Genomic DNA, 19,651 nt, shown 5'->3' on the forward strand with positions numbered 1-19,651 from the left:
TGGGTTGCCATGTCCTCCTCCAGGGGACCTTCCTGACCCAGGGATTGAACCCACATCTCTTACGTCTCCTGCCATCAGCAGGCAGGTTCTTTAAAACTGGCACCACATGTGGGAAGGGTTGGATTTGAACTGAGTTTTCCTAACTCTAGACTTCATGCTCTTCATGTTTCTACATTATCCTAAACAGATAATACAGTTCTCTTTGGACATTTGAGAGTCAGCTGTTATTTCTGTGATTGTATTTAATACATCTATTGCTGGCTTCCTTCAAGATGTGAGCTCCCCAGGACAGAGACTTCCATTTGTTTTGCTCAGTTGTATCCCCAGCACCTAGAACAGTGGCCAGCATGTTGTAGGATGTCCGTAGATTCACAAACATAAGGAAATAGGGTGGCATGCAGGAGAGCACTGTGTCAGAGAGAGAGGCAGGTGGCTACCCTGAGGATGCTGAAAGTGGAGCCTGAGAGGGAGCTGGCCCAGCTCGCTCAGGTCCCTGTTGGAGGCTGAGCACTTAATACACTCCTCCTGTCTAATTCCATGGCTCCATGAGGAAAGGATTCCAAAGACAAGGCTGAGGGCGGTTAAACAACGTGTCTAGGTAGTAATCGCCTGAGCCTGGACTCAGCCCAGGTGTCTCTAACGCCAGCACCCATCTTTAGTCTGAACGGACTGGGAGACCAAGTGCAGTGAAAGAAGTCTTAAGGAAGAGTGGAGAGAAGTGGATACAGAAAAGGAGGCTGTGATGAGAACAAGGGAGCACCTTAGAAGGGGAAGGTCCAGAGTGCTTGCCCATAGCGGCTCGTGTGGATGAGAGAGAGGGGTCTTTGGAGTTTGTCAGCAAGGACACTGGAATCACCGAGGATGAGTCGGGGGAAGAAAAACATACTCCAGGTGCTGTTATCATCAAGTGAGTCTGAGCGAGGCCTGGGAGAAAGTGGACAACAGCTATGATGAATTAATGAGAATGATGTATTTGACATAAAGCTGTCAAAAGGTCAGCAGCAGAGGGCAGTGGTATTTGAAACGTCTAGAAATGCTGCAGAGAAAACTGACTTTTTGCATGCCGATGAGGGACTAGGAAGGAGGCAGGAGGGCTGTACTGCAAGAGGTGAAGAGAAGAGGAGACACACAGAGATAGATTTACGCTTATGTAAACACACCCTGCAAACACATGCATGCGCACACACACAATCCAGGCAGATCCCGGCTTTCATGTGGAATGTTCTTGGCTGAAGACATGACAGCTGCTTCTTTGGCCTCTCTCCCCTTATACCCTCCCTTCCCCAATAGTTTTTCCCAGGGCCTCTCCTCAGTCTCCCTTGTTCCCCCAAAGCACACAGAAGACTGCCCTGATCCCTTGGGCCTTGCCCTGCCCACAGACTCTAGCCTTAGGCCTGATTTCAGTCTGGACAGAGGCTGTGTCTCACACACGGACTGGGCATGGTTTCCCTTGTCTGGTACCTGCTGGCCTCAGGGACCCTCTGTCTTTGCACCTGCGTAGCCCAGTCAACATCTCTTCTTTCTGTCTCTCTCGCTATGTGTGTCTATGTGAAATCTTGTTGTGAGAATGCCTGAATTTCCATTTCTGTGGGTTTTTTAGGTGTCATCCCTGGGGGCAGAGTGTTAAGAGTTGGGGTGAGAGATGGGTAGGGTTTAAAAAGGATGTTTGGCTGTCAACACTGTACGGGTCCCAGGATAGGCCCCTGTCGCTAACATGTGGCTGTTATGTAGGTATAGTTGTAAAACCAAGTGTTTTTTATGGATGAAGCTTTTGTTTCTCCACCATGATCTAGGCATGAGATTTTATTAATACTGTAGACCGAGGTGGCAGCAACCACTGTCACCCAGACATTAGAGAGCAATAACTATCAACCAGAAAGAGAGAAAGATTGGCTTCTTCGGGGTCGAAATCATGCTGACATAATATAAACACAACCAGGTCAGCACCCCATGAGGCATAGTCTGCTCAGTGGAAACCATGAGCCAAATGGACACTTCTGAAGAACCCATGACCCAGCCCGACTTCCCAGCCACATTCACCCTGGCCTCTCCCTGCCCACCCTGGCTCCCTGTCCGGGTGCATCCTGGGAGACGATTCTGCTCCACTGAAGGAGTGCCTTCCCCTCACTTTGGGTGGTCAGTCCTTGTAACCAAGACTGTACAGATGAAACATAGGCTAACATAACTTCCCCATGTTACTTCAGAGCCCTCAGCTGCTACTCCACAGCCTCATCTTATGCCCCTGTGTCCTTCAGAATCACCTCTCCTAGCACCTGCCATCATGGTATTGAGAGCTATAAATCCAGTTTGCATGCTTAATGCTGGTACGTGTCTGGGAGACTGACAGCAGTGGTCCTTGCTAAGAATAGATACAGGCTTTTGACAGTCCAGATGATGGTTCAAGATTTCAGGGTGAGCAGAAGTCTGATTTAGAGTCCCCAGCAGATGTGTCTGCAGGAAGGAAATAATGAATGCTCTTTTCAAAGTGTAAGCCATTTTCACCTTGTTCATTTTCAGAACCACGTGGGCTGTGCCCTCTGATGTAACTGCTCCCTAGGTTGAAGGTGGATTCCTTTCCATTTTCATATGATTTATCTTCCTCCTGAGAGGCATGTGTATCCATGGCTGCATTAGGTCAGTCATAGTTGCTGGTTGTAGGTCATGTGACTTCCCCCTTGTTTTCAAACCTGGTTGGGAAAAGTTGACCTAAGAAGAGACAAAGAACAAGTCCAGGAGCCCATGGGTTGGGGAGGCCCCAGGAGAACCCCCGGTGGCAAGGAGACCCCGACTGTGACTTCCGACTGTCGTTTGTGTCTGTGCTGCACAGGTTAGCGGAGGAGCCGGGCCAGAGAGGAAGCATGGGTGAGTACAGTGCTCCTTGCCCTCCCCCACGGCCCACTCCCTCCTCCCTCTCCTCCATCACAGTTCCCAAGCCAGAGCTGCCCCGGCACACGAGATGCAAGTTGAACTTTCCTTTACAAGCCCCGCTGCACCTCCTCTCTTTGTGCAGCTACACCAGTACACCTGCTCGGCCCCATTTGCAGACACTGGCCCATCCAGCACTGCTCTGAGCCTGGGCTTCAGGCAGGTGTCACCTGTGTTGGGATGCAGGTGGCAAAACTCACTTCCCCGGGCTGCCTCTCTTTCCTCCTTGCTTCTGATTTCCCTGCAGCCTCTGTCATTTTCTCCAGATGTCCAAACCACCGCCAGTGCAGGGTCACACTAATAACTCCGTAAAGTCGTTTCCCATGGTGCCTGGCCAAGCTGCACCTTCTCACTTCCTAAAAAAAAAAAAAAGGAAAAAAAATTAATAGAAGTTCAGATTTCCTCACAGGCAAATGCCCATTGCCTTGAGAGTTAGCCTTTCACGTTTTTCCATCTTAGGACCTTAACTCTTATCTAGCTCCAGTTCCAAGGTATTGCGGCTTCTAGGTCTGCACTGAGCTAAAAGGAAGGAACAAAAATACTTGGACAACCAATCTGTTCAAGAGAAGAGTTCTTTCAAGGATAGATGCCTTTGGTGCAGCCTTGAGATGCCTCTTTATTTTTTTAGTCTTTGCTTTCCTCCCCTCCCCCCACCTCATGTGTTTAAAAGTTAGACCATCTTCCTTGGTTACAGATCTTCCAGACAGAAAAGCCAGAGCTGCAGCCCACGGTCCAGAAAAGGACCTTCCCCAGGCCCTCCTGAGTGTTCTTGTCCTGGAGCAGCTTCCAGGCTTTTCCCTGACAGCCCCACTTTTCCCCATCTGCACCAGGCCCTGGGTTCTGTCCTGCTTGCCCTCCTGGACCTGCTTTCTCTGAGTCTCCCCGGCTCAGGGATCGTGCAAGCCGAAGGCGGGCAGTGCCTGAGCTGTGGAAATTCTCTGGCCGCCCTGGAAATCACAGAGCCTCCCAGGCTGGGCAGGCTTGTCCCTGAGCTCACTGCGCATGCGGGCAAGGCCCTTCCTGAAGCAGGCTGTGGCTGCTGCAGCTAAGAGACAGTCAGGAGCTGACTTGCCCTTGGGGAGCCTGCCAGGGCCCCTCTCCCCAGGGCACACAGGAACTGGGGGACGAGGACAGGCTTGTCCACCAGCTGGCCCACCCCTCTTTGCACACAGGAGGAAACTAAGGCCCACTACCCAGGAGCCTGGTGCCAGCCCTGACTCCTCTGCTACTAGTGCTACTACCTCTGACCCTGGGAGGGGTGTGTTGTGAGAAACTCTGGAAGCGGGGAGAGTTTCGGAAAGTTAAGGAAAAGCCTAAATGCTCAGGTGGACTCTTAAGTTCTGCTCACTTTATGTGTGAGGCTGAGGCTTTCTCCCCTTCCATTCAGGGCTTCTCAGCACATCACCAGCCTCTTTGCCCTTCCCTTCAGTCACAATTCTTCACCCCATGAAACCACCACTTTCCAAGCCTTGCACTGCAAACACTTCTTTCTTTCCTGTAAACATTTCCTGACCCTGTGACCTAAGCGAGACTCCAAAGACCCAAGATACCCCCAGAAAGAGAACACTCGCTTCCCTAAAAGGAGGGTGTGAGTCCTGTCCCTCTTCTAGTGTCCTGAGTTGACAAGGTCAGCAGCCGGACAGCACCATCCCCGTGCATTGTCCGGTCCCGGCAGATGTTAGACGCTTTTGCCTTGAGACCCTGCACCAGTGCCCGGGAATCACCGTGCATCTGTCCTGCACAGGCACAGGGGACGTGGAGCGAGCTGGCACCGACCGACTCGAAGAAGGCGAGGTGTTCTCCCAGAGGCGCATTCCTGTCCATCTTTCTGCTGCACACCTGGACCAGGCTTGCAGGCTGCCAGACGTTACCACCTGCCAGGGAGAGGGGAGCCCAGGCCGGTGGGAAGTGGGAGGGACCGCCGGTGCCGCCTCAGGCGCACCCCCCACCCCACCCTCGCACAGTCCTGCATGAACTAGCATCTTCATCACTCTCCTCCGGGCATGGTCTCATCTCTGCAACGGGAATTTACTGGAGGTTGAAAAGAGAAAAGAAACAGCACGAATCTCGTTGTGTGTGTGTGTGTGTGTGTGAGAGAGAGAGAGAGCTGATGGAGTTCTTGCTAGAATTTACTGGAGGTTGAAAAGAGAAATAGCACCAATTTCGTGTGTGTGTGTGTGTGTGTGTGTGTGTGCGCGTGCGCGCGCGCGCGTGTGCTGATGGAGTTCTTACTGGCATCGCGCCAGCACGCGCCAGCACGCGGGCTGCTTCCCGGGATGGGGGCACGAGTTTCCTCCCAACCTTTGACCTTTAAAAACCAACAGGTTTTCTTCCCTCTGTCGTGCAGAGACAGCTTCAGGCTCTGCTCGGTTCTACAGACATTCACACCCTGGCCACAGGGCTAAAAATAGCCTCCTTCCTTTCTCTCTCGCTGCTTACACTTCCGCCCGATTCGACGCCGCTGCGCTGCAGCCCAGGCGGTAAGCAGGAGCAGAGAGCGAGCGAGCTTTGCCCCTGCAACCCCGACGAGTCCTCCTCCTCTTTCTCCACCTCGTCCTCTTTCTCCTCGTTCTCTACCTCCTCCGGCCGCTGCAGGAGAGCAGGCGAGCGGGTGTCGCGGAGCCGGGGCGGCCAGGCGGGACGCGCTGACCGGTGACCGCCAGAGGGAGCGCCGTCCGGGCGGGGGCCTCGCTCGCGCAGCCTCTCCCCTCTCCCGGTGCCATCCGGCTCCCTCACCCAGGCTAATCAATCCCGATTCCCGGTGATTTTCATTTATTCCCACCCCCCCACCCCCCACCCCCGGGCTCCAGGATGTTATTTTTAGTAGCAGAACTGCTATAAATATTTATAAAGGGCAGTGACTGGAATGAAGCGAGAGGCCTCAGTGCCGACTCTCGCCTCTCCCCACCCCCAACACGCACTCCCGCTGTAGACCCCGGCCCGCTGTCGGAGGAGGGAGGGCTGCACCGAGCCTGTCGTGGGCTCGCCCACGGCCACGATCGGAGTCACCTGGGAGCCTCGTGAGGTAGCAGTCGGGGTGAAGGAGCAGGGGTGGGGCGCTCTGCAGCACTCCCTTCGCACCCCTTTCTCTCTCCGTGGCTCCCACTCCTGAAGGAGGTCGAGGCTCGCGTGGGAACACCTTGCCCAGCAGCTAAGTGTGATAAGACCAGACGTGAGGGGCAGGAGCAGCTGGGAAGACTCCAGATGTGCCAGAGCAGCAGGGAAAACCGGAGCCAGAGCTGGTGTGAAAAAAAACGCACTCCTCTGGGAGCCTCGGGAGAAACCCTGGTGCCTGGGGGAGAGCATGCGGCCGCCCGTCCCCACCCCCCAGCAGCTCCCATGCACTACAGAGCCCAGTGTGTGACCTGCAATGAGCTGAGGCCCCAGGGATGCCAAGGCAGCTTCCCTGAAAGAACATCTGTGTCAAGGTGCTCCAATGGGGGTAGGGGACGGGGGTCCCAGCCTGCCTGGAGGACCAGAGAGATGAGAGGAACCAAATGGAATGTCCTGGGGGACAGTCAGTGCCAACCAGTGGTGAGATTAGGTGTGGAAGGTCTAGGTAGGCCGGGCCTCACAGAGAACACCGATGGGTGATTCGGTGCTGCCTCTGCAATCCTGACTTCCCACACCCTGCCCCTGAGGACAGATAAGATCCCACCTCCTGATTCATGTGCATTGCTTGCTTCTTCCAAAGAGTGCAAATACTCAAAGGAACAGATTTGAAGCATTAGTGGCTTCAAATCAGCCAAGGGCTTGGGCCAGCTGAGGTGCAGGTGTGAACAGCAGTGTCTCCTGGGCCCCCGCAGGCCTGACCACCTTCCAGCTGTCTCTCTGCTTGGCCTTTGCCGAAGAGTATAGTCAGAGTCTTCAAACACAGGAAAGGCTCCAAACTTCCAGCCTCCCACTTTACCAGCACCCAGAAGATCCTAAGCAGACAGGAGAGAGCCACAGGGACTACTCACATGTCTGGGTGGTCCATTTTCATATAAATTCTCAACAGTTGATTTCTTTTCCAGCTGGAATATCTACCATTATCTAAGGCCCCTGCTGTGCCTCCTGGCTGCTTGGCATCTGCTTTTGAATACAGACCCCTACCAGAAGCTTGAAGCTGGGTCCCTGTCCTTAACCCTGACCTGTAACAGGATACATCCTGTAGTGGGCATTTCCTTCTTAATTGCTTCATGACCATTTAGGAGCTAGCCTACTTGAACCTGCCTCCCTGGTGGCTCAGATGGTAAAGAATCTGCTTGCAATGCAGGAGACCCAGGTTTGATCCCTGGGTCAGGAAGATCCCCTGGAGAAAGGAAATGGCTATCTACTCCACTATTCTTGCCTGGAGAACCCCAAGGACAGAGGAGCCTGGCGAGCTATAGTCCATGGAGTTGCAAAGAGTCAGACACGACTGAGTGACTAAGTACACATAAAAATGACCTTTTGAGAGAACTGGCATATTCTGTCAGCATTGTGGGCCCCCTGGGCTGGTGCTGATGTGTAGCTAGGAAGACCCCTGGAGAGGTCCCAGAGGCATCCTGGGTCTCAAGGAAGTCAAGATCCCACCAGGTTCAGGTTCATAAATCCCAGCCGTGCTGAGGTTCCATTTATTGTCACAGCCCTCTCCACTGCTGGGTGTGCTTCTTCCACCAGCAGACTCCCCCTCTTCTGCATTGCTTACGCCCTGCTCCTGTAGTCCATGACAGCTTTGGAAAGGTACAGTTGCTATGGTAATGCCCAGAGCCATCTGAATTCCTGCTGCACCTTCTGGAAGACGAGGGTTTGTGAGGAGCTGTGCAGTAGATTCCAAACCTAGCCTTTCCTGAACACCTCTGTCAGGGGTCAGGTGACTGCTGGAGGTGGTGCGGGACATGGGTAGCCCACCTTCCTTGGGCAGACATTCCATCACTGCAAGCTGCATGCAACTGGACAGGTCCTCCACACGTGGATCAGAAAACCAAGTAAGTCTCTTCCTGGGGGATTTTAGGTGTAAGAGACAATGCCGGTGGCTCTCAAACTTAGTATCCCCCATGGGCTTATTAAAATAGGGAGAGCTGGGTCCCACCCCCAGAGTACCTGGGGCAGAGCCAGAGAATCTGCATTTCTAACAAGCTCCTGAGTGATGGTGGTGGTGATGGTGGTGTAGATCCAACCACAATGTGAGGAACACCATTCTAGGAGGAGAAAAGCATATCAGTGCAAGAAACCATGGCCAGTCAGGTGGAAAAGGGACAGCATCAGTTGTCTATTGTAGAGAAAGAGAGACTTCCCTTCTGGGAAGGCTCTGCTGTCCTCCCAGAAGGGAAGTCTGGGACTCTGCTGTCCTCCCACATTTCTTGGCCAGGATACCAGAAGGACTGGTGATCCTAGGCTGTTTCTTTTTGGTTCCCCACCACTCAATAAACAAAGACCTTCCCCTATGAGTGAGGGTGGGGCAGCTGTCATAGGTGAAGCCTTGAACTTGGAGAAGACCAACCTCACAGATGCCTCATGACTGAGTGAGTCCTACATGGTCTACCATCTCAGTGTCCGGGAGACCAATGACCTGCCTGGCTCAGGAGGGAGGGAGAAGAGGGGAGAAAGGCTGTTGCTGGCACTGAGCCCCACCATTGGAGTTTTTACAGCAAGATGCCTCCCCCAGAATGTTGTTGTTTGGTCGTCGTGTCCGACTCTTCACAACCCCATGGGCTGAAGCACACCAGGTTTCCCTGTCCTTCGCCATCTCCCAGAGTTTGCTCAAGTTCATGTCCATCGCATCAGTGATGCTATCCAACCATCTCATCCTCTGTCATCCTCTTCTGCCTTCAGTCTTTCCCAGCATCAGGGTCTTTTCCACTGAGTCAGCTCTTTGCATCAGGTGGCCAAAATATTGGAGCTTTAGCATGAGTCCTTCCAAAGAGTATTCAGGGTTGATTTCCTTTAAGATTGACTGGTTTGATCTCCTTGCTGTCCAGGAACTCTCAAGAGTCTTCTCCAGCACCACAGTTCAAAAGCATCAATTCTGTGGTGCTCTGCCTTTTTTATGGTCCAGCTCTCACAACCGTACGTAACTACTGTAGCCTTGACTGTATGGACCTGTGTTGGAAAAGTGATGTCTTTGTGTTTTAACACACTGTCTAGGTTTGTCATAACTTTCCTGGCAAGGAGCAGTCACCTTCTCATTCCCTTCCCTAGAATGTAAATACTGTATTCTCCACTAAATGATGTTCAGGCCCCAGCTGGGCTGCTTACCTTCAGCCTATGTGAAACTCCTATTCCCATAGCTACTGTTGTAAGAGAGAGAATGATGAGTAGAGAACCTGATTGGGCTTCCCAGGTGACGAATTGGGAAAGAATCTACCTGCCAATGTAGGAGATGCAGGGTTCAATCCCTGGGTCGGGAAGATGCCCTGGTATAGGAAATGGCAACCCGCTCCAGTATTCTTGCATGGGATATCACATGAACAGAGGAGCCTGGTGGGCTACAGCCCATAGGGTTGCAAAGAGTCGGACACAACTGAACAAGATCAGGAGAGAACCTGATTGACATTGCAGACCCTCTTCCCAGTTACAAACAGTACTAATAAGTGCCAAGGATTCTGACATCTTCTCTGCATACTTAGCCTTGCCTAGGAAGCGAGGTCTGTAGGTGGTGGGCTTGGTGACTCTCCCACCGACCGTGTTGGCAAACAGGTGGAGGGTACTCTGGCGTCATCTCCCCCGCCATGGCAGGACAGTTTTGGTAGAGCCTGGTGTGAGAAAATGGACATCAAATCAGTTTCCCAATTTTAGAAAGCACTGTTAATCTCCCTGAATGTTCACTGGAAGGACTGATGCTGAAGCTCCAATATTTTTGGAAGCTCCAATATACATTGGATGTAAAGAGCTGACTCATTGGAGAAAACCCTGCTGCTGGGAAAGATTGAAGGCAGGAGGAGAAGGGGATGACAAAGGATGAGTTGGTTGGACGGCATCACCAACTCAATGAACATAAGTTTCAGTAAACTACAGGAGATGGTGAAGGATAGGGAAGCCTGGCATGCTGCAGTCCATGGGGTCGCAGAGTCAAACATGACCAAGCAACTAACAACAGTTAGTGTCCCAGCTCTGTGAAGGTTTGGGTGGGTGTGACTGCTTACATTTATAACATGTAGAATCCCTAAGGAAGACCATGAGGAAAACTGGGACTTACTGGGGTGGGGGTGGGCATCCTTTGAAAAGGCAGAGTCCGGAGAGCCACTCTTGAATGTCTGAGACCACGCTCTAAGCAGAGCCTAGCACTGATAAAGGTAGAGATTAAGAAAGAACATGTAGCCTAGCATGGGACTGTCATTCATTCTAGAAGGTACTTGATGAGCAGTCTGTGCTGGGTACCAGATGCCCTCCTCAGGTCTTCAGGCCTCACTGAATGCAGGACCTTAGAGGTTAAGGTTGAAGCCTGGTCTGAGGTCATAACTAGGGTGAGTAGGGGAGTGAGCTTAGAGGGATTACATTGCCCTCTGAAGCCCGTCAGCTTTGGCATGGTGGGTGCTGCCTGAGGCCACTGCCAGGAGGAAGGGAAATGGTCACCTAGCAGTGTGCATCTCTGGGGAGAGGAAATTGGAAAAAGATTCAGAAGCTAAGGGTCATGACTAATATGTATTTTATAGCACCAGGGGCCCAGGCGTACTACCAAGGAATAAGAAGATCATTCACAAGCAGTTATAACCTGAATCCTCTGCAGCCCCAGCAAGTGTCCTCAGACACACTTCACCCAGCTTTAGTGGAAGTGCACAGAAACCTCAGGACATGGGCACACACTCCTTCACCCTTGCAACCTGACTTGCAGAGTTTAGGTGTCAAGGGCTACTGTTTTCTCTGAAAGTAGAGCCTTAGACTTGGCACCTGACTTGGGCCTGGGAGAGCATCTACCCAGCAGGCCTCAAGATCACTTGTGTACCTTGGGCTTTTCATTCAGGTCCCAGCTCAGGGATAATGCCTTCAGCACCATGCCTGATCCGAAGGCCTTAATCACTTTAGTCTCTTTCCCTCCCCACAGAGTTGGCATACTTGCCCACCAGGCACTCAGCCCCTCACTGAAGAAGAATTGTCTGTGTCCTGAATCTAAAAACCTCTAGAAATCCTCCCTGGGAATCCCAGGCCAGGCGGTCCAGGCCCCTCCAGGCTCTTCCCTCCTCTACAGAGCCTGACCGCCACTGGGGGGCGATAGGCAGTGTGGCTTTGGTTCACCTCATCAACCCCATGGAAATGGACTTCCCTGGTGACTCAGTGGTAAGGAATCTGCCTGTAATGCAGAAGACGTGAGTTTGATCCCTGAGTCGGAAAGATCCCCTGGAGAAGGAAATGGCAACCCACTCCTGTATTCTTGCTCGGAAAATTCCATGGACAGAGGAGCCTGGCGGGCTATGGTCAACAACTTAGTGAATAAACAACAACAATCAACCACCTGAGGAGCTCTGCCCTCCTAGGCCTCTCCTTAGGGGGTAGGTCTTCTGGAAGAAACATCCCAGGGCTAGGGAGGCCAGGATGGAAGAGCAGCTCTGGGAAGGGCAGCAGGTGGGCACAGATGCTGCTTGGGAGGGAGTCTGGTGCGGGGTCAGCCAGCCAGCCTAAGGTTCCCCCTGGATCAGGGCCCCTAAACGGGAGTCAGGCTGAGGGTGAGAAGGAGGACTCCAGGCTTGGGATCCTCCAAGGTCCCCCTCTTCCCTGACTGTGGGCGCTGTTTGTCCTGCTCTCGTTGCCTTGGCAACCACCCTGGGGTCATCCTTTGCAGCCAGCCTGTCCTGGGAGCCCAGGGCCAGGCTCTTGCCATCAGAGGAGGGGAAGGGAGAATGGGATGTACAGGCACAGCAGGGTGACCTGGGAGAGGAAAGTGCAAGTGGAAGACAGTCCAAGAGGATGGGGAGAGAGGCAGAGCCTGAGGTGAGAGGGATCAGCCAAGGAGAGGCTGGGAGGAGGTGGGACGGCGTGATTCACCTGCTCTGAGTCATAGGCAAAGGTCAGCTCATTCCTTTGCCCTGCTGTTGCCACAGCCCACCAGACCCCTCTGTCCTTGGAACTTTCCAGGCAAGAATACTGGAGTGGGTTGCCATTTCTTACTCTAGGGGATCTTCCTGGAGTAAGGGGATCTTCCTGACCCAGGGATTTAACCCACGTCTCTTCTGTCTCCTGCATTGGCAGGGCAGATTCTTTCCTACTGCTGTACCTGGGAAGCCTCACTAGCCCCCACATTTTGCCCTAATTATCCTTACTGGCTTTCCACCCCATCTTGGGCTGGGAAAGGGACTGCCCATGCCTTTCTTGGGACCTCTACCCCTAGGGTGGCCCCTGCCGCAGGGCAGGCCTTGGCCCTGGAAGGCAGAGGCCTTATCTCCCCACCCCTCCCTCCTCCTCACATCCCAGCCCTGACCCCAGCCACTGCAGCCTCAGGAGGGGGCTATGGAATTTCCCTAGGGGTTGTCTGGTTCAAGGAGTCACTTATCTCCCCGCCTTCAGCCATCACTGAAGAGTGGAGGGAAGTTAGACTGGGGTCAGTGGGAGGCCTCTAGAGCCAAACATTACCAACCTGTGGGGTTTAATGCCAGGGTGGAGCTGGGAGAGGCCCTTGTTTAACATTTCTGTTTGCTGACCCTGACCTGCCCGTGGCCCATCTCACCTAGCTGCTAACTGGTCTCTTCCTGCCCCCATTTTATGATGGAGATTGGGTCTTTCTTCCCCTGCATATTCTTTCCAGGGAGACAACTCCCTGGACAAGGTCACTGTCTAGATGTGTTGTGTACACACAGAGCTACCCTCACAAAGGCCTTTTGGCTCTGCACACACAGGCACAACCTGGAGGAACTCAGAGCCCGCCAGCCCCAGGCCCCATGTCTGGAGAGCACTGTCCAGGTCTGTGAAGCGGTTCAAACTAAGGAAATGGAACGCTTCCTTGAGAAACCAACAAACAGAGCAACTTAAAGGCATCTGGGAGGGAATAAGCGAAGAAAAACACTGGAACAGAAAACAAGACAGTTACACACATGATCAGCTGTACCTATTGTGTTAGATGCATGAATGTCCAGCTTACTGATGCTGCCGGGTGATGAACCAGGTGGGCTTCTTCAAGAGGGCTTTGCTCTAAAAGGAAGGGAAGAACCATACAGTGAGCTCTTGCTGTATGCCAGGTGTGTTCACACATGTGATCTTTAGTGTCCTAACCCAACAAAGCTGCAATGTAAGTTCATCCGTTCAGAGGAGGATGGCTCTGAGAGGCCAAGTAACATCCCAGATCACACAGGTGGGAAGTGACAAGTCCAGCCTTCTGCTTGACTGTGATGTAACTGCACTTCCCATACTATCACACTGCTGACATGGCAGAATTTCAGCAAAATTTCAAGGAAAAGGAAGAATATCCCAAGTGTGGGAGAGGAGAAAGAGGGAGATAGCCCTAGGAAGGGGCATGGTGAGTCAACTGCCTTAAGGAGAGCCTGACTTGCCTGCTTCAAAAGTCACAGTTGAGATATAATTGCCCAGATTTGCTGATATTTAAGACAAAAATTCTTAACCAAGATAGTATCTCTAATTCCTACTGCTACCTCCACCTCTGGGCATAACCCTTCCCCTAGGCTTCTCAGTTCAGTCGCTCAGTTGTGTCCGACTCTTTGTGACCCCATGAATCACAGCATGCCAGGCCTCCCTGTCCATCACCAACTCCTGGAGTTCACTCAAACTCATGTCCATTGAGTCGGTGATGCCATCCAGCCATCTCATCCTCTGTCAATGCAAATAGAACCTATACGTGCCATGGACAGCTGGGTTTGTTTTCCCCAAAAAACAGGCTCTGTGAGACGAAATCCGGCACAAAGAGAATGGTAGATGCCTTTCTGGGCACACTGACCTAACTGATGACTTTCCCTAAAAGGTACGGCAGCTCCACTATCCCCTGTCCACAGATGAGACAGCTGGAACAAGAGAGGCATTCTGCCACGGACACGGGACGTGGCAGGGACTAGATCTCAGGCAGGCTGTCTCCAGAGGCACCTCCTAAGCCCCATGTTCTGCCTCTCTGGCTAACAGACACTGATTGAGCCAGAGTTCTGGGCCTGGTGCTGGGCTGCGCACTTTCCACGTGTCATCTCCTGCAGGCAGGGAAGGAAGAGGCGGAGTCTTGGCCTCCGGTTCAGCTGGATGGCCTTTCATCAGGCCCACTCTGCAGTTTGCAAGTAATATTTAGGGCTCCTCCATTTCCACCCTGATCTTGCAGGACAGGATTGGAAGGTCCCCCGTCCACCTATCAGATTCAGCTCTGACCAGACCTCACACTGAGGGGCTTACTGGGGGCTTCAGCAAGAGCCCTGAGTGGCATAACCCCACCCCATCTATGGAGAGGGACCTCAACAGGAACTTTTTTTTTTTTTGGCCAAACTGCGTGGCATGGAGGATCTTAGTTCCCTGACCTGGGATCAAATCCACGCCCTCTGCACTGGAAGCACAGAACCTTGACCACTGGACCGCCAGGAAGTCCCACCAACAGGAACTCAATTGTTAGCCCCACAGAGACACTGTGATGTTGCCACTGCTATTCACAGTCAGAGCAAGTCAGAGGGTTGAAGAGCCTGAACAAATTGTCTTGACCCAGGAAACTGACGTCAAGGAAATTGAACGGTTCAGGACCACATAGGGAGGTGATGGAGAAACTCTTGGAGGAAGTGCTGGTCCTTCCAGGCCTTTAAAAAAAAAAAACTTTATGCTTAATTTTTAAAAAAATTCTGGTGAAGAACATTATCATTGTGTAACCTTCATTCCAGAAAGTAATTCAGAGAGATGATGTCAGGAACCATATTCCCAAGGCCAGCCCTGTCATGCGGTAACCTGTGAGCCATACCACCCCTGGAGCTTTAAATATATCTCCCAAAAGGTGTCTGTGAGTGCATTTCTCACTATGCAGGCTTCCTTCTGTTAACATGCACCAAGGGAACTTGGTCCCGCTCTTCAGATCATCCTGGATGTTAGGATGGGGCGTTTAAGGATGCCCTCCATGAGAGCATACCAATCATTCCACACTTAACTTTATATCCTGTTCTTCGGTGAATCCTTGAGCATTCACCCTTCCTATCTAAGCCATGTCACAAAGCACCCTCATTAGCAGACAATGAGGTTTCTATCTAATCATCAGACTTTCCCAACCATAAGAGATAGAATCCCATATGGAGGGCAAATGACATTCACCCTCCCAGAGGAAAGTCTGCCTGGAGCCCTGTCTCCCACTGATTGACCTGAACTAACCTGGCAAAATAGAGTGGATTCCAACCCCTCACCCCTCCACCCCGCCCCCAACTTGGGCTTCCGTGGTGGCTCAGTGGTAAAGAATCTGCCTGTAATGCAGGAGATGTGGGTTTGATCCCTGGGTGGGGAAGATCCCCTAGAGAAGGAAATGGCAACCCTCTCCAACATTCTTGCCTGGAAAGTCTCATGGACAGAGGAGCCTGGCATGGACAGAGGAGCCAATGCAAGGGGCAGGGGTCCATGGGGCTGCAAAAGAGTCAGACACGACTTAGCGAATAATCAGCAACCCTCCTCTCTGCTTCTTTTAAGAATCTTCCAAGGTTAGAGGGGTAAATAGGTACATCTTACATTAAAATAGAGTTCCTAGGAATTCCCTGGCTATCCAGGCGTTAGGACTCTGCACTTCCATGGGTTCCATCCCTGGTTGGGGAACTAAGATCCTGCGTGCCACACACACTATGTGGCCAAAAAAAAAAAAAAGTTCAGTTCCTAATTTGTCATCTACACTTGGTCATATATGTAAAATGTTGTCTCTGCCCTCAAAAGGCTACAGCTGAGGGGACTTCCCTGGCAGTCCAGGGGTTAAGACTCTGCACTTCCAATGCAAGGGTGCAGGTTCTATACCTGGTCGGGGAACTAAGATCTCAAATACTACGCAAAGTGGGGCCAAAAAAAAAAAAAAGACTGTTTAAAAAAAAAGGTTACATCCGAAGATGGGAGGGTATACATGGGGAAAAGGCAATCATACAGAGTGATGCTGATTAATTACCAGACACCATACAGAAAAGTCTTAAGGGAACCAGAGAAGGAAGAAGAGTTCAACCATAGGTAAATAAAATCATACCCAAATATGAAATAACAGAAATAACATATTGTCTCTCATTACACGAACTCATCCCTTCACTGGCTCACACATGGCCTGGCCAAGGCTGCTTTTAGATAGAGTTCTTTTACGGTGAGTTCTTTTACTGTTTCCTACACTTGTAAGATCTTACATGTGCCTAGTCTGCTCTGTTTGCATCTTTGTTTTAAAAAAAAAACACGTACTAAAAACTACTTTTGAAGCAAAACCTTCCTCCTGGGATACAACTTTTCCTTCGCTGGCCCTTGCTTTTGAAGTGGCGCGTACCCTCCTCTGGGCCAACGTGCCTCTTTGGAGGTCTCTTTCAGGCTGGAGGCCTGTGGGGTGTCAGCGTGCCTCTCCTGTTTTCAATTAAACCCCTCAAGTCGAAGTGGAGTCAATGGCTTTAGCAAGGTGATTTTCCAAAGGGGTGATCTTATTTTGAACCAACATGTCAAAACAAAACCAACTCAACCTGCGACACACACAAAACAAATACATACACACATAAATACATCTGTTAGCAGATTTACCTGAAAAAATCACAAGGGCAAAGCAAGATGCAGAGGGCCCACAGGGCTTCCAGGGAGGGAGGGGGATCTCTTTCAGTTTCCCCCATGATGTGGGGGTGGGGGTTGGGGAGTGGTGAAGAAAGGGCAGCACGAACCTGTGTCCTGGCCTCAGGGTGCTCAAGACAAGACTCAAACCCGGGATGGTTTCTGCCTCTTCGGGCTGGGGATTGGGATGGGCTAATGAGAAGACATCCACTTCACCTGGTTCCTCATCCTCGCCCACTACAGATGCTGGCCGGCCGGGAAGGGTGTCTGGCGCCAATGGACACGGGCATTAGAGGCTGGGAAGGTGACACTCACTCCTCAACCCCACAGCAGGCTGACACCTCATGGGGTGGGGGTTAGCAGGTGACCCACATGGACCCCGGCACTTGCTCCCGCCCCAGTCTCCTCTGCTAGCTTTGTCCTCTGGGGAAGGAGAGCTCTAAGGAACACAGCACCCCAGGGGTCGAGTCCTTATCATTTGGACTCTGACAACAGAGAGACACTCTGTGGACTGAATTGGAGGGTTTAACAGAGGATGGCTTAAAGTCATTTTCTTTGGCCCCCAAGGTATTTTTAAAACAATTTAGTGGGTTGCAAATGGTGAAACAGCTGAAGATTTCATAGAAAAATCCAGATTTACAGCTTCTCTTCTCTGGAAAAGTTAGAATATCTGGCTGTACTGGACCCACCATTCCCCCATGGCAACAAGCCTGCTCAAAACCGTCTGAAGACTTAGATACCCTCCTCTCTCATGGCCACACCTGTGTGTCCTGGGGCGCTGCTCTGGGCCAGGCACAGTTCTGCTTGCCCGAGGGCGGGTTCCCACATCCTCTGTAGCCCCAGCCAGACAACTCCCTCCCCACCCCTCTGCCCACCCCTCCACCCCGCAGCAATTCCCAAGCAGCAGCCCACAGGGGGCCTTTCTCTAATTCTGAGGATTTATAAGGAAAAACTGCAGTAATGCAAAGAGATGCTTGCATGCATGCATGCGAATTCACTTCAGTTGTGTCTGACTCTTTGCAACCTTGTGGACTGTACCCTGCCAGGCTCCTCTGTCCATGGGATTCTCCAGGCAAGAATATTGGAGTGGGTTGCCATGCCCTCCTCCAGGGGATGTTCCCAACCCAGGGGTTGAACCCACATCTCTTATGTCTCCTGCATTGGCAGATAGGTTCTTTACCACTAGCACTATCTGGAAAGCCCAGTGTGATGTTTATTAACTATCAAACACAAGGCAAAAAAAAGTGTTAAGGGAATCAGAGAAGGAAGAAGAGTTCAACCATAGGTAAATAAAATCATACCTAAAAATAAAATAACAGAAACAACATACCCTCTCTTATTACATGAACTCAATCCTTAAACTGACTCACACACGGCCTGTCGAAGGCTGCTTTTAGATGGACTTCCAGTGAGTTCTCTTACTGTTTCCTATGCTTGTAAGATCTTAAATATGCCTGGTCCACTCCATTTGCATCTTTGTTTTTAAAAAGCACATACTACAAACTATTTTTGAAGCAAAACCTAAAATCATTTGTACTTTGCTGCTCCTTTCTAGCATGTGACCTCAGGTCACATCTTATTCTCTGAATCTACAAAATGAGAAGATACTATTAACCCGTGTGGTTGCTTATAAGGATTACATTGAAATGGGAGACCATTGGAGGAGTGTTGGCACACAGCAAACAGTCAATAGCAGTTACTCTCCTTCCTTCCTCTGACACCGCAGGTGCTGCCCCTTCAGGTCCTTCAGCCTCAGGGAAAAGTTCTTGAACAACCCCCCACACCCCCACCGCCAACCAGGCCCCTCCTGGACTCACAAGTGAGAGGCTGCAGTGATGGAGATGCAGGAACCAAGTGCTGCCAGGGCCTGAGCCCCACACCTGTGGCTCAGAGTCACCCCAGGGAGTCTCCCTGGGGCTGGTGAGAGCTGTTTAGGCTTGGGGCGCTGATTCATCTCCCCTGCACAGAAACGGGAAGGGCCACCTTCAGAGGTCAGAGGAGGGGTCCAGAATGCTGAGCCAAACTTCTACCCCCACTGTAGCCTTCACATCACAGAAAAACAACACTTTCAGGGGTGGAGGGCTAATATGGGAGTGCCAAGGTAGGACCAAGACAGGCTGGGGAGGGCCACCTCACCCCCTCCACCAAGTGCATCCCTCCCCGGGAACTAACTGTCGTTCCATGGGTGATGCAGTGTTTTCAAGCCTTTGAAACACCAAGTTCTTCCCCAGCCCCTTCTCTCAGGGCCAGAGGCTGGTTTGCCCTGGACGACAGAGCGCTCTTGGAAAAACTTACCCTTCGCCGGAGGTGTCAGGCTCTCACCGCTACACTGAGACTGAGGGAGGGTTCTCTGCAGACCAAGAAGAGTCTGCTTCTTTTACTCACTTAACAGATATCTGTTGAGCAACTACTGCCTGCCAGACATATTCCAGGCCCTGGGGATACAGTAAAGAAAGAGACAGGGTGCCTGCCCTCGGGAAGTTCACATTTTAGGGCAGGAGACAGACAGTGAACAATTGTGGGAGGACGGGAGATGGTAAATGCTCAAGGGGAAAAGTGTGGTGAACATTTACAGAGTGAGTCATGGGGGGAGGTCATGCATGAGCTCTTCTGGGTGTAGGTCTCTGCCCCTCCTTTTTAGGTGAACAAAGAGAAAACACACACACTACCCTTGGCAGGAAATTCCCCTGGTAGGTCTAGTTGAGAACAGACTCTATTGTCTTCACCGCTTATGATTTTCTGGGTTATGTCCCACCATGGCCAGCCCCCTGAACCAGACTCTCCCAGCAGCTAATCCAGCCTCAGACTAACATCTTCCTGCCAACTTCCCCTCCCCCTACTCTTGCCTCTTCAGGCCACCCCTGGGTCCTGGACTCCAGGCCTTTGTTTTACTCCCTGGTGGTTTTTTATCCATTTGTTCTGCCAGTCCTTCTCTGACCATCTTCTCCAGTAACAGAGTTTCCCCATCACATCCAGTCCCAGAAGATGACTTTCTATTTTGCAGCAAGAAAAGAATATTCTGGAAATTACACACTTTCAGTGTTTTCCTCCACCTTGACCAACCACAAGGCCAGATAGCCCATCTTGGCTGCCC

General features: G+C 51.6%; 1 protein-coding gene and 1 long non-coding RNA gene across 15 annotated transcripts in view; one reads left to right on the top strand and one right to left on the bottom strand.

Moving 5' to 3' along the window:
* DTNB (dystrobrevin beta) overlaps positions 1-4,918 on the top strand; it is a 241,584-nt gene extending 236,666 nt beyond the window's left edge. For all 9 annotated transcript variants that reach the window (XM_061433112.1, XM_061433114.1, XM_061433115.1 and 6 more), the window contains 2 exons: positions 2,828-2,862; positions 4,670-4,918. In XM_061433112.1, the coding sequence (XP_061289096.1) occupies positions 2,828-2,832 (5 nt within the window). In that variant the 3' untranslated portion in view covers positions 2,833-2,862; positions 4,670-4,918. The remainder of the gene's footprint in view (positions 1-2,827; positions 2,863-4,669) is intronic.
* On the bottom strand, positions 1,789-19,250 carry LOC133257345 (uncharacterized). 6 transcript variants are annotated; one of them, XR_009739507.1, is made up of 4 exons: positions 18,853-19,250; positions 12,929-13,011; positions 3,126-9,644; positions 1,789-2,706 (listed from the first exon to the last, which is right to left on the bottom strand). It is a non-coding gene; the product is annotated as an uncharacterized LOC133257345 (long non-coding RNA). The 6 variants fall into 6 exon arrangements; XR_009739508.1 differs by having other exon boundaries at positions 1,789-7,889; positions 7,993-9,644; positions 18,853-19,249; XR_009739510.1 differs by having other exon boundaries at positions 1,789-6,851; positions 7,801-9,644; positions 18,853-19,249.
* Positions 19,251-19,651: the final 401 nt, after the last annotated feature.

The sequence above is a fragment of the Bos javanicus genome, chromosome 11 (genome assembly GCF_032452875.1).
Source record: "Bos javanicus breed banteng chromosome 11, ARS-OSU_banteng_1.0, whole genome shotgun sequence".
Taxonomy (NCBI): Eukaryota; Metazoa; Chordata; class Mammalia; order Artiodactyla; family Bovidae; genus Bos; species Bos javanicus.